General features: G+C 50.5%; 6 protein-coding genes across 6 annotated transcripts; 2 read left to right on the top strand and 4 right to left on the bottom strand.

Moving 5' to 3' along the window:
* Positions 1-890: 890 nt before the first annotated feature.
* Positions 891-1,430, top strand: PG985_008040 (uncharacterized protein; the record flags this gene model as incomplete). The annotated part of the gene is made up of 1 exon (XM_066827808.1): positions 891-1,430. The coding sequence occupies one exon, from the start codon at positions 891-893 to the stop codon at positions 1,428-1,430; it is 540 nt and encodes a 179-aa protein (XP_066682720.1).
* A 794-nt stretch (positions 1,431-2,224) lies between these two features.
* On the bottom strand, positions 2,225-2,782 carry PG985_008039 (uncharacterized protein; the record flags this gene model as incomplete). Its single annotated transcript, XM_066827807.1, has 2 exons — positions 2,225-2,238; positions 2,491-2,782. The coding sequence occupies 2 exons, from the start codon at positions 2,780-2,782 to the stop codon at positions 2,225-2,227; spliced, it is 306 nt and encodes a 101-aa protein (XP_066682719.1).
* Positions 2,783-2,902: 120 nt separating this feature from the next.
* PG985_008038 (uncharacterized protein) lies at positions 2,903-3,190 on the bottom strand (the record flags this gene model as incomplete). The annotated part of the gene is made up of 1 exon (XM_066827806.1): positions 2,903-3,190. The coding sequence occupies one exon, from the start codon at positions 3,188-3,190 to the stop codon at positions 2,903-2,905; it is 288 nt and encodes a 95-aa protein (XP_066682718.1).
* A 1,128-nt stretch (positions 3,191-4,318) lies between these two features.
* Positions 4,319-5,182, bottom strand: PG985_008037 (uncharacterized protein; the record flags this gene model as incomplete). The annotated part of the gene is made up of 1 exon (XM_066827805.1): positions 4,319-5,182. One exon carries the CDS (start codon positions 5,180-5,182, stop codon positions 4,319-4,321), a length of 864 nt encoding a protein of 287 aa, XP_066682717.1.
* A 2,654-nt stretch (positions 5,183-7,836) lies between these two features.
* PG985_008036 (uncharacterized protein) lies at positions 7,837-8,427 on the top strand (the record flags this gene model as incomplete). The annotated part of the gene is made up of 1 exon (XM_066827804.1): positions 7,837-8,427. One exon carries the CDS (start codon positions 7,837-7,839, stop codon positions 8,425-8,427), a length of 591 nt encoding a protein of 196 aa, XP_066682716.1.
* A 434-nt stretch (positions 8,428-8,861) lies between these two features.
* Positions 8,862-13,191, bottom strand: PG985_008035 (Heterokaryon incompatibility protein 6- OR allele; the record flags this gene model as incomplete). Its single annotated transcript, XM_066827803.1, has 4 exons — positions 8,862-10,358; positions 10,415-10,849; positions 11,356-12,927; positions 13,036-13,191. 4 exons carry the CDS (start codon positions 13,189-13,191, stop codon positions 8,862-8,864), a joined length of 3,660 nt encoding a protein of 1,219 aa, XP_066682715.1.
* Positions 13,192-14,239: the final 1,048 nt, after the last annotated feature.

The raw sequence follows: 14,239 nt of genomic DNA, 5'->3' as shown, positions 1-14,239 counted from the left end.
TGAATAAGTGATGTACGATAGATGCGATATGAGTCGCTGGGCTCGGTATGTAATCTACACAACTGGAAACCCAGATCCAGTGCTGTAACTAACAAACCTTCACCAGCACACCAGTGACAGATGATGTTATTTTATTATGAAGCACCTGAATCATGAATTATGACGACCTAGTCGCCAGCTTTTGGACTGCATTGGATGAGATGCAGTATGAGGTATATAGGAGCTTGATGATGCTCTACATAAATAATACAGTTGTGTACACCTCTACTTGCCCAAATACTGCTCCCTCTCGTTGTGATGTCTGTTTTCACTTATCTTATCGTTCTGGCCACTTTGTTGTTCTTGTATTCAATTCCATAAACCCCAAAACACCGCGCCATCAGCTACCTGTAGCTCCGAAACCCAGCTCTCGGTCTACATAAATTGACGCCTTGCTCCAACATCAGTTTCCTTCCTCCTCTCTTCAACAACATCAGCATCAGCACCCCTCAACCTCCATCCGCGTCTCTATTTGGGAGCACATAAATACGTCTTTCTTCCCTCACCACTGTCTTCTCTCTCTTGTCATCTTGTCATCTCTACACCTTGACATTGAACAACCTCACCACAATTTTCCATCGAGGCTCGTTTCGGCATCTTACCTCACCACCACACCCCTTCACCACAACCCTTCATCGCGACTCCTTTATCGCGTTTTCCTTGATCGCATCTTGCATTGCCATCACCAAGATTGCATTGTCATCATTCGCGCAGACTTGCTACACAACGCAAGTAACAGTCTGTCATACAAAAGACCTCTGTTGTTGTCATCAGCACAACATCTCCATCGCTCCGCATCAAATCTCTCTCGACCAACAATCGTCATCTTAATCGTAATCCGCTTCATCAAGATGCCTTACGGAAAGATGTCGGAGTCCACCCAGGCCGCCCTGATCTCCAAGTTCGGCCAGATCTCGCAGCTGCCCGACCAGTTTGCCCAGGGCGAGTCCTCCAGCCCCGGTATCAAGCGTGAGGTCAGCGCCGAGCAGGAGACCTACGATTGGGACGGCAAGAAGAACCGTGCAATCGCCAAGGCTCGCGATCTCGGAGTCATCGAGCTTCCAGCCAACCAAGTGGCTCAGCTCATTGACCAGGGCACTGTGACGCGCCTGATCCACAACAACCAGACTGGCGAGAAGCGCTACAGCTTCTTCCTGTGGGACAGCCTTGATGTCTTGGCATGCATCCAGAACTCCGAGATGGAGGCAGCCATCTACGACATCGCGGCTCATTGTTATGGTCAGGCTCTCGGCTGGGCCCACCCGAATGATCACGCTCTAGAGGTTAGCCGCGTCCAGATGACGGGCGTGTACTCAGGCTCCTACGTGTTCAAGGTGTCATGCCCCAAGACTTATCCGACTAGGATGAAGCAGACTGCCCGTGCCGCCTAAGAGCGGATGCGAAGACCAACCACGAACAACAGAACACCAAATCGCACAAAAGAAAACGAGATGGCACAATGGCTTGCAGGTCGACAGCCATAGATTCCTAAGGATGATGTACGATAGGTACGATGTGGAACGCTGGCCTTGGTAAGTACTTGATCATGACCACACCCAAGATCAATGCTAACTAGCGAAACTGCACCAGCGCCTTGGATATGGATGCTTTTATTATATTACGAAGAGTCACCTTTGCCTGAATCCGCACCAGAAATGATAAGAGACCTCACCAAGCCTGAAACCCGACGACCTACCCGACTGGCTCACTACTATGCCCCCAGCACCTTTTCCGGCTAAGCGATCGTCAGTAGCATCGCAAGGAACAATCTCGTGCTCTTGGGGGGAATTCATGGACGGGTAGCACAGGCGTGGACGGATGGGATAGTTGCTGGATGGTGGAGGAATTACTGTGTACACCAGGAATGGATGCAATCGGCGCATTGCATAGGAACTTGGTCTGGCACTGCACTGCCTGGTATGAATCGCAAGATACGCATAAGCTTGCCGATACCCTACGTACACAATGGAAGTGTGTATATCTCTACCTGTTTTAATGCTTCTTCCCCTCGTGATTGGCGCCCTTAAGATTGACGTCTTCTCGTACCTATTGTGTACCTAATGTCTATGGTTACATTGCCTTATTGTTACGTTCATTTCCTCGTTCTTGTATTCAATTCTATGCGCCCCTTAGCACCTTGCTGCAAGCTGTTAGCTACTTGTAGCCCCGAAATCCAGCTCGCGGCCTACGATTGACTGGCTACGCACAAGTAGCAGATAAATACCTCCACATCCTCTGATACAGCTGTTTCTCTTCTCTTCCTGTCTCATCTCCATTCCTTCACCGCACCGATAAACAACATCGTCACGTCCACTTGCTCTTCAGCGTCAGACAAAGCACCCCCAACAGAAACCAACGCGATCGTCAGGCTCGCCATTCATTTCAATCATAATTATCAACTCGCAAAAGGCATATCATTTCATTCCCCGCCAAAATATCTGGTAGACTTACCACCCGCTTCTCCATCATGTCGCCTAACGAGAACCTCCACCCCACCATCAAGCACGAGATGTCGGACCGCAAGGTTAAGCAAGAGGATTCTGACAGCGACTACACTGGTAGCACCATCAAGAAGGAGGAGGAGGATCGCGAGAAGAAGCCACTTTCCAGCATCGGCGTCTACAAGCGTCGCCCCTCCGAGCGTTTCATCGATAGAGCCTTCAAGAAGGACGAGGGCGGCGAGAAGAAGCAACCTCCCGACATTGCGCCATACGACCGCCGCGGCTCCGACCCTTTCCTCCATAGAATATGGCGTTCGACTGAGAGCGGCGCGAAGAAGCAACCTCCTAACAATGCGTCTTACAACAATCGCCGCCCCGAACCGTTCATCAATAGATTGTGGAAGTCGACCGCGAGCGGCGCGCTAAACGGATACAACTGGGACCTGGCCACCGTTGGCGCCAAGGCCAAGGCCCGCGAGTTGCACATCGTGGAGATCCCATGCGACGAGGCCGCCCGCGTCATGAAAGACGGCAAGCTCACCGGTATCTTTCACATCAACTGGGAAGACCCCATCGAGACTTTCATCATGTACGACGGGCTGGAGGTGCTGGCGCGAGTTCAGAACCTGGACATGCAGAACGTGGTGTGTGAGCTCGCAGCCTTGCACATCGGCCGCCAGCTCGGGTGGGCTCGCCCCAACGATCGCCATCTCGATGTCTCTAGCGTTGAGATGCAGGGCCGACTTGCAGGTGGATTCGCCGTGAAGATGTCTCCTATGGAAGAACGACCCTTTCCGAAGAAGCGATCCCGCATGGCTACAGATTGAAGCCCAGGTCTTGCGAACTCCCAGTGTGGCCAGATTACCAACTACGGCACACTACTACTGTATTATACGAGATGCATTACACGAAGCACGGTAAGCACTGCCTAATTTGTATGAGGCTATAACTGTAGCCATTGCTAACTAAACTGCACTAACTAGGCAAAGGTAACATGACCCTACAGTCTCCAAAGTCCACGATCGTATTTGCGTTACTTGCACCATAACCAACCCCATCAGTGGGAATTTCATCCCGCACCGAACGATTTGTCACAGAACGCACGAGACTCTTCTCTTACAGATATGTTGCCACCCAGCTCATAAGGGAGCTTGCTTGGGCGCCAAGGCATCAGATCAATCAGATGGCACGGAATGGCTGGGTCGTTGCTGGATCGGCATGATGATCTTGTGCCCAATGGATATGAAGGCTGGACGAAAGGAATGAATCATAGTGTATTTGTGTACTGGCTCCATTGAGTTCCTAAGTACAGAGACACATTCGCGATAATGGCTCAACAACACCGACATGAATACACTAATAAACACCCATCTCAATACTGCTTCCTGTGATTCACGTAGGCCTCGAGAGATTTCTGTATGTGTTCCTATTGCCATAGCCACATAGTTTCGTTCCAATGTGTTGCTGTATTGTATACTGTGCCCCGAACTTACTCGTGGACACGAAACCTGCAGACAGTGGCAATGAAGCACTGAAAGTCACCCATACAGAATCCCCGGCATATGTCTACTGTAAGTCTCAAATGGCAAGTATCTAAAGGTATTTGCTTTTTTACGTTCAGAGTTCATGCCTCGCAGCTTAAACAATCGCAATAACAAGGTCCTGATACGGTAATTAACTCACTTGCCCGTGGATACAAATATGAAGCATAGAGCACAACAGCACTTTATGTGGCTAACACGAGCTTCATTCTATGTCCTCTATCAACTGAGAAATATGTACATAAGAAGTTATAATCAAGGTAACACGTGTGGACCGAAGCACAAAAGCAAAACCGCTTAGAAGTTGGACGAAGCCTTGATCTGCGAGTCCGACTCGACACCGACGTTGTCGACGACGACAGTCTTGCCCGACACGCTGGTGACGCGGACGCTCTGCTTGGCGGCGCCGAAGCCGGACGAGTTCTCAAAGTAGTTGTAGTCCTGGCGCTTGGCCTCCTGCCACAACTTGCCGCCGTCGGTGCTGACCTCGAGCTTGGCGACGGCCTCGTTGGCGTTGACGACCTGCATCGAGAACCAGTAGGGCGAGGTGCCCGACTTGTTGTGCAGCACCAGGGGAGAGGTGATGCCGCACTCGACCTCGGTCCAGGTCGTCGTCATGGGGTCCGACGACCCGGGCGACAGCGCCTTCCACGCGTCCTCGAACAGGTCCAGGTGGCCCGGCTCGCACTCGGGGCACTTGTCGACCACCATGACCTTGATGGTCTTGCCCTTGGCGCTCACCTCGAGGCAGGAGCCGCACTTGGCGCCGTTGTTCCAGGCGGAGCCCGAGAAGGCGGTGCCGTAGATGCCCGAGGGGATGGTGTAGCTGGAGAAGGAGCACGTGCCGCCATTCAGGTTGCCGCCGTAGAAGGTGGAGGTGCCTGAGGTGCCGGCGGCGGCCGAGACCTGCTTGCTGCTGCTCTGGGCGGCCGGGGAGGCGGCGGCGGCTGGCTGTTGGTTCTGGGCAGCCGGGGCGGCGACGGCCTGCTGTTGGCCCTGACCCCCGCCAACGGCAGCCGGGGCAGCGGCAACGGCGGCGGGAGAGGCAGCAACGGGTGCGGGCTTGGGTTGCTGCTGTTGTCCCTGGAGGTGGCGGCCGGCGCAGGCTGCGGAGGCGACCGAGGCCACAAGGGGCAGGAGCTGGATGGCGTTAATCTGCATATTTGCGGAGTGTAGAGTGTTGCGGATAGCAAGTGGAAAGTTGGAATTGTCAAAAACGAATGGCGTCGATGCAACGTGAAGGAGCAGTAGAAGTGGAATGAGTGACTGAGCGGCGGCTTGGATAGAACCAATTTAGAAAGGATGCGCAGCCGGGCTCGTGGTATTTGAGTTGGTTTACCCCCCATGGCCGTTCTTCTTCTCCCTAGAATCGAATCCGTTTCTCCCTTTTGATTAGTATACTTGAAACACACGAAGTAAACCGGGGTTGAGATTAGGGCGCCCCTCCTGGCGAGGGAGCGAGTCAGCTAGCTGGGTTTGCGCCGTTGAGATCGGGTCCACGCTTCGTGAACCACATCACTTAAAGTGAGCACTAAAGCAGGAACCCCTGCCTCTGACAAGGCTCTCCCGATCTTTTAGATCAGGAACGACATTACTTAGCACCACGAGGCAATCCGGAAACTCTCTCTGGGCAATCAAGTCGTTGTCGGATACCCCAGCAAATTGACTCGAGATGACCAAGGAATCCTCGTCGGTCCCACTTGGCGCCCAGCTGCTAACCTGATGGGAACGGACCATCTCCGTGTGATATGGCGAGGTTTCCACAAACTCCATAGGACGATGGAGGCACGATGAGATGAACAGGTGCCGTCCGAGGCGGTTTTGCACTGAGGTGGCGGTACGCCTCGCGGGTGGCTGCATTTCGCATCGCACGAGATGTCTCTATCTCCTACGACGAGTCCCAATCCCACCAACCAGGACGTCAAAACTTGCATAGGGCGCGTTTAGTCGTTACAGCCTCACGGAGGGTCAAGTGCCGAAGAAGTCGGTTCACGCCACGCTACTGTCGGTGGTGGTCTAGGCAAGCAAATATGGAGCGAGATTGGACGGTTCTCAGTCTTGATTGGGACGATGTTTTCCGAATCCAGAGAGCTGAAGGTTGTGTTTGGGAGCGTGCACCGGTGCGGGCCGCGATGCTCGCTAAATCGTCCAACCAACTGACAATAATTGTCCAAGAGACGACCTAAATTGAACTTCAAGTCGTCAATTGCAGTTTTCTGTCTTGTACATGCTGAAATATCGCCAGCTTTCGGGACGCTTATTGCGTTCCCCGGATCCAAGGCAATGGGACGGTACTGCTTTTGAATTACGTTACATCCCGTTCAATCGGTAGCTCCCAAAAGTTCTGGTCCAGCTGGTTGGGGCGACCCCTGCAAGTTTGCGGCCAAGAACACCAAAACTGTCGTCACTCCGCGATTCAATGAATGATGAAAAACAAGTTGTGAGTTCATAGACAGTTTTCCTTGATTCGTCCTCCATTGACCAACGCTTAATTGAAACGGGCGGCTGTTTAGCTCAGATCGTAAGTTCCTGGGACGGATGGACCTTTTGTAGCGGCAGTTGCTGGGAATTCGAGCTATCTACAGGCCAGGGAGCTCCCGGCGCTTCATACCCGCTAATTAATGAGCAGACGCCAGCGTCCACTCTTCACTGCCGAAAGAATAAACCACCACAACACAGCATGTTTACGTTGACGAGCGATTCGGTCTGCACTATGTGGTGAGTGTTACAACGAAACCTAATAAGCTTGACTATGACCATCATATACGATATTTGGATAACGGCAACCTTCTACTTTGGCTATGAATCCAGCTGTCTTGAAATGGTCGCAGTCATGCCTGACCTGCGAGAGCGCGATGAGCTGGCGATGCCACCACGGAGCAATGACCGAGCCAATGAGGGATTGGAAAGTGCCTAACGAGTCCAAGCTGCGTAGTCTCACCTCTTGGGGGCCAGTCTTTTTCTCCCACGATTTGTTTGCATCACCAGTGCCCAGGCGGAGTCAAGCAGATCCAACCTGGATGCGTCTGGGTTTACCACCCGAGATGATGCCAACGCCAACTAGCAGCTTGTCATTTAGAAAGATGCACCTTCTTGCTGCATCAACTGCCAAATTAATTGAACTCTAGATGTCGAATCAGATTGCTTCTTTCCCAAAGGTTTCCATCCAGCTGCTCATCCGCGTAGTCCCAAATGGGCAACCCGATACTTGAACGTTCAGGGGCAGCATTTTCAGCAGCGCTGACGAAGAAATGAGTGGGCCCACGCGCGCGAATTGCCCCCCAATCAACCTCCTCGACCCCAACTCCTGATGCCTGCCGCCGAAAAAGGAAATGCCTCATAACATTGCTTTTGGTTACACCTTATTTAAGTTGATCGCCCTCGCATCGGCATTCCATTACGTGAATTTTACCTGAAAGTTTCCTGGATCTGGGCGCCTTTCACCATATAAAATGCGCTGGCCTGTCTGCCACCGCTTCTTCCCGCTCCGCCCGCTGATCTGGAGCATGTCCGCGGATGGAACGTCACCAGATGCTCATAGGGCGTCAAAAATATGAGCGCGATTTTTGGGACAATGAGACATTGGCCAGCTGGCATGATGTAAGGAAAGTAGAGAAGCAACGCCGGGCGCCCGGGAGGCTGGTTTTAGAATCGCCTCTCGCAAGAGTAACAGCGCCCGGGGGGATGCTCTCCTTAAATACCTCGCCCAATCTTCCATCCTCTCTCGACTTAGAGGCGTACAAAAGATAGTAACCTCCAAAATTTAATACTATTGATGTTTTCACTTCTACCGGCATTGCCATAAGGTCGACCAGATGGCTGGCGCAGCACCGAACTCCACCGCTTCCGACCCCAGTACGACGGTGAATACGGGAAGCGTCGCTGCGGGCGTCAGCATCGCCCTGGCCATCGCGCTCGCCGTCATCTTCCTGATAGCATGCAATTCGGGCGCGTTCGGCGCGCTGGGCGTGCTGCGCGAGACCACGAATAGGCCGTCTCGAAAGCACCCCCGCGGGCTGGACAGCAACATCGTCAACTCGTTCCCCATAGTACGGTATCAGCAGCCAAGCTCCAGCAATATCAGACCAGAAGAACGATCTCGGGGTCCCACGACCGATGAAGAAGCCGGCGGTAGGAGGTCCTTGTCAAATTTCCGGAGTCCAAGGGGTCTCCTTACAAGTCTCTGGCTACCAGTGCGCAGCCTCACGATCGGCCGCTCACGTACGAGACGAGAACAAGAGACGAGTTGCATCATCTGCACCGATGACTTCGACGAAGGCGTCGAAGTGCGGAAGCTGCCCTGCGGTCACATCTTCCATCCAACATGTGTTGACCAGTGGCTTGCGGAGTTCGGGGTCACTTGTCCTGTCTGGCAAGTATCTCTTCCTCTCTTCCCAATACCATGATTCACGGCGTGTAATAAATTGGTGCTAACCTACTCACGTCTTGTCGTCTACTCCAGTCGCATCAACCTTACAGCCGTTACGGCCGCGGACGGGTCCCTGAAGAAACCGAAGAAAGCCGCGTACCGAATCGGACAACCGCTTTGAATGCCCACTTGTTTTCATGGGGAATAACCTGTTTACTGCATGATGTGTTCGTTTGTCACATGTAACTTTGTTTACTTTCGGGTCCATCGTCTGGTATCTAACAATGTGAAGAGTTTCGCCTGTACCCTTGATAGGTTATGATTACGGTGTATACCAGATCGACATAGTAAGAACACACGTTCCAGCTGTAGACCCAGTCTATAGGAATTATTTTTTCAGCCCAGTGGCATCCTGTCCGGGAAACGCTTCGCTCATAAGAGTACTGCCATGAAGTAAATCAGCCAAGGCATTCAAACAACCCCTTCTCCACGCAAGGGCAAGCTCCGATCATGACCCAAGACTTCAGCAGCAACACAATCGTCTTGTCGGGTTTCGCTGGGAGCAGTGAGATCCCCTGGCCCTTCGCCGTCGTTTAAAGCCACGCCAGAAGGTTCAGGTTCTTTCCAGGTGTAGTTATGGTTGGCCTCCTCATCGGATAGTCCCTCAGGCTGAACCTCCTCATCGCCTCTGGCTTCGCAGATCGTTCTGAGCAATGATTGGTCGTCAGGTTCCGTGGCAGGTTCCAAAAAGTATACCATCTCCGCACTGGTGCGTCGCTTCTGCTTTGTGCGGTTCCACCGGTTGAGCTGCCACGGGGTGCGGCCCTCTCGGTCCTCGGCCAGCTCGTCAGCCCCGTGCGTGAGCAGGAAAGCCACCATATCGCGGCGGTCCTCGAGCTCGGCCAGGTGCAACGGGGTGTGCCCGTCCTCATCGGGAAGGTCTAGACGTGCGCCTCTTTCCACAAGGATGCGGACAAGCCGAGGACGCCCATAGTGAATAGCGGCGTGCAAGGGGGTTCGCCCTGACTCATACGCGTTGACATCAGCTCCGTAGTGGATCAAATAATCTGCTGTATGCTCCTTGCCGGATTTACATAGATCCCACAGCAGTGTCGTCAGGCGGGTCATGTCGTCTTCAGCTTTGTCCCAGTCGCTTGGGTATGTATGTGCGACTGGGAGGTACTCGACGGTCTTTTTCCAACCGGGATGGATTGAGGTGGCAAAATCTACCGATCCATAGTAGCCCTCCTCTTTTGCAACCCTGTCCATCAAGGGTGACTGAATTAGGCTTCCGAGGAACGGTGCCGCGGCATCATCGCAAGCCAGCTTGAAGACTCTGCGGACGAAGGAGCGGCGGCCGGCAATTCCTCTAAACACTCGATCTATAGAGAATGTTGGCCCGTAAGCTGACCGAGTCCTATCATGGAGAAGTAGATCACCGAGACTTGCATCGCCCAAGGCCAGGAGCGAGACCGTCTGGTTGACCACTCGTTGTATCGGCATGCCGTAATCGATGGGTAGGTCGGGTGCATCCGAGGCGACGCCGAGTAGCGCATAGATGCGGTCGTGTTCCCACGAGGCCCGGCTGTCATTAAATTTCGCCAGCAACGTCAGGAATCGGCGATCAGAGTTCCACCACGAACTTCTGCGAAGGGGTCCGGGCATGATGTCGAGAATAGCTTGCGCATGCGGGTCCGGCTTTACACCCATGACATGGGGCATAGCTGAGAATATGCTCGAGGATATGCTTTTTTCACCGAGATGTACCCTGGCGGTTCGAGCGCTGCCGACCTCTTGGATAATCCAAACTCTCCTGAACCAGCCTCTCTTGATCAAATCGTCCAGTGGGTACTGAAGCCACGACATGGAGTCGCCACGCCTCATTATTATCATATTCCAAGCAAGCGTTAGGTTCTCAAGAGATATTGGTCGACCACGGTTCTCAGTTTCGATCAGAGACATGGCGTCCTGAAGGTTGACGCTTAGTGTAATTTACAGCAGTCGACATCGAACAGAAGGCTTACCATTAGCTTGGAGCACTCCGACGAGCCATTACCGAGCCAAATGATGACTCTTTCTGCTTTCTCGTACACGTCCTTCATTTGGCCGACCTGGTGACCCTTTTCGCGATCATTCGCTTGGTCAATGCAGAGAGCGTCGATCCAAAGGTACCTCTCTTCCTGCTCGTGTCGCAAAACGAGCAAAGCGTCGTGGAGATTGCGCGTCACTGAGCTCGTCTTTCCATCAATGAAGATTAGGGGCGAGTCTTGACGCAGGTCTTCTCCGCCCCATGTGTACGAGAGAGCCTCGTATGGAAGACATTCGCTGAGAGAACAGTCCAACATATCGCAGTGTATCTCGCCAGTCGCCTCTCCTCCACTGAGACGCAGAAGGCGTATCGAGCCTTTGGATTGGTCGAGAGGCGTGTAGACGTATGACTCGGCCATGCTCATAGCGGTCTGTTACGCAACTGGTAAGCCTGCTACAAGTATCTTGGAAAGAATGAGAAAGTTTTCACCTACCATGGGTGAGCGACCGCGAAATGGTCACGATAGCAATACCCCGCATTGGAGTATCATCCGGGACGGCCAACTGCAGCAACCTCGTATGGAGCTCGAGGCTCATTGGCTGCCCAGCAGGGCGGTTCGGACCGATACAAGAGAAAGGAGGAGACGAGGGGAACATCAAAACTCCGCAAGGGATCCCTATGGCTGGCAGCCTTATCCCAAGCAAGCGCTCCAGTTACACATTTCTACTAAGCCCCGCATATCAAGCACTTGTTTTCTTGTTCTGTCTCGCGCATGATACTAGATACTCCTTCTTATCATCAACTCTAACGAAAGAATGGATCGACAAACGCGAGCCCAGAGGTAATTTCCACCCCGATATGATGACGCCCTGTATCGGCTTCCTCTCTGCCTTGTAGTAGCCTCAAATATAGATGCAAATCTTCCTCCTCCACTACCGCGAACAGCTCCCGCATCTCCTCAACGTTTCTTCGCTCTGTCCCCAGATGATTCCCGGCATTGCGCTGCCAGGGCGTTCGGCCTTCGTTATCTTCCGCCAACTCGTCGGCTCCGTAGAAGAGAAGTATGCAGATAATTCGTTGGATGCTGTCCCTTTTATTCCCGGGGTCTCGTTGCTCGGCGTAGTGCAATAGTGTATCCCCATTTTCCTCGCGCGAACTCAGGTCTGCGCCTCGCTCTGCGAGGAGCTGGGAGATCTCGAAACGCCCGAAATGAATGGCGTGGTGCAAAGGTCTACCAAACCCAGGACGCGCAGCATGGATATCTGCGCCGCAATCGATTAATGTGTCCAACATTGACACATGACACCTTCCCAAAATCACCTTCCACATGATGTCCGTGGCTGACAGGCCTTCGACACCGGCTGCTTTGCGCCTTTCTAGGAGGAACTTCAACATCTCATCACTTTGGTTAGAGAATGAAGTCTCGAGCCACTTGTCATTAATAACCATGTCGCTAACGAGACTATTCTCCAGCAGCACCTGCAATTGTTGGACGGTACCTGACTTCAAAACTTCGGTCGCAATTGAGGTCAATCTTGCCGAATCTGCGGCAAGTATGTGATTAAGGATGATTCGAAAAGCAGATCCGGGCATTAACGGGGAAACCCATGTTAGTTTGTACTTATCTGGTACGTAGCCAAAGATTTTGCAAAGGTCGGTGCATATTAGATAGTGGTGGTGTCGTAGGCTCTCCCGAAAAACGACCGTGAGTGAGCCATCGTTCTGTTCGCCAACCCCGGTGTACAAGGCGAAAACCAAACGATAGTATGGATCATACCACGCATAGTTTGAAATATCATCGTCAGTGTAGGTTGGCAGGACCATTGCGCTAATCAGGTGTTTAGCAAGTACCTCCTCCGCACGTATTAAGGCACTCTCGAAAACCCGGAAGGCGAGTTCATGGGCTTTAGCCACACCCGAAAACACTGTCTCGAATCGGAATGGCGATTTCTCACCAAAAAGGTGGCTCTGACTCACATCCCCTAGAGTCAAAAGAGATATGACTTGGGCGAAGACATCTTGGAAGGGGCATCCGTAAGTAATAGGCAAGTCCGGGGCATCGGATGCGATACCTAAAAGCGCGTATATTCGATCGTGCTTATGGGTGGCCTGGCTCCCATAGAACTTGATGAGTAATGTGATCAGTCGCCTATCATTGTTCCACCAGGATTGCTTGCGGAGGGGGCCCGGCATTACATCCATTACTGCTTTAGTATGCGGATCGATCTGCAATTTCATAAGATATGGCATCGCCGAGAATACCCGGGATGAGACACTCTTGGAACCGCAGATGATGGTAGCAATACGGGCATTGGCAACCTCCTGAATGACCCATACTCTCCAGAACCAGGACCTCTCGAGAAGTCTCGCCAGAGTCAGCTTATGGTCCTCATAGGCTGCGATACCGGAGCCCTCGAGCAAGCTAGTGCTCGCAGACCATAAAGTCTCAAGGTTTGATAACCTCTGCTGCTGCTGGTTGGATCGTTGTCCCCAATCAGTCATCATATCCTAGACACACCAATATTCAGCAGGCAATTACAGTACTACATTCTGTTCATTAAGGGACAGGACCGACACTGGGAAGAGAAAAGAAGAAGAAAGAAAAATGACACTGACCATTAAATCATCAATTTCTGACGAGCTTAAACCAAGCCAGACGAGCACTGTTTCCGCATTCCGGTAGACATATCGCATCTGACCAACTTGGTGGTCCTTTTCGCGATGATCCTCTTGATTAATGCACAGAGCATCTACCCATATCAATCTGTCCATGTTGGAATATATCGTTACGTAACTAGCTAGTTACGGACCACCAGATTTTAGGCTAAGAGGGGGATTTTACGATCTTCCTTTTTCTACCTACCTAAATAGATTATATATATATAATAAAATAATATATTATATTATATATTATTATTATTTATACGATTATATTAAAATTTATTTAATATTAATTAATAATTATATAATAACTATAAATTAATAAAAATAAAGAAACGGTTTTTTTATCGACGCCTAGATATTAATAATTATACTAAAAGCTTCGAAAGGAAAGAGCGAAACGAACTTTATCGTATAATATCTAGACCTTTTTTTCGCCGATATTTATACGATTTAAAAAAAATAGTCCTTAAATTATACGACAAACCGATTTCGTTATATATTATTTTATACCCTTGACCCCCGTTATATAATTAAATTAAACGATATCCCTTTTTTTCTATATTTATAATATATTATACGCCTAAAAACGACCTTTTTTTTAAAAAAACCCTCGCCTAATATATAATTATTCCGCTTTTTATATAAAAAAAATACGTTAATTTCCTTTTTTTTTAAAAAACTTAAGCTTAAAATATTTAAACTCGTTTTTATTTAAAATATCAATTTTCAAACTTATAATATACTTTATACGATTCTTTTTTAATTATTATATTATTTATATCAAAACTTAAAATATAACTAAGCTTTAAAATAAATCCTTTAAAAAATAGTTTTAAAATAACTTTAATAAATAAACGGAACGATATTTCTAAGCCATAAACTGTCCGTTTTAAAAAAATTATTTATAATACTTTAAAAAGTACACGCTTAATAAACTTTTATATAATAAACTAAAATATAACTCTTTTCGGAAAGCGACAAGCCGGCCTTCGAGCCGGCTCCCCGAATTAAAAAACGAGCCGACTCCCGAGCCGGCTCTCGAAAAGAAAAAGCCGACCTCGAAAAACGAACCGGCTTTCGAAACTCGAAACGGGTTAACTTTCAAAAAAAAAAAAGCTACTAAAGAAACGATAAGCCGGCTCTCGAATCGACTTCC

The sequence above is a fragment of the Apiospora marii genome (genome assembly GCF_038362585.1).
Source record: "Apiospora marii strain CBS 49790 chromosome Unknown utg000005l_segment0_segment0, whole genome shotgun sequence".
In the NCBI taxonomy this organism is placed as follows: Eukaryota; Fungi; Ascomycota; class Sordariomycetes; order Amphisphaeriales; family Apiosporaceae; genus Apiospora; species Apiospora marii.
This window is presented reverse-complemented; position numbering and strand designations above follow the sequence as displayed.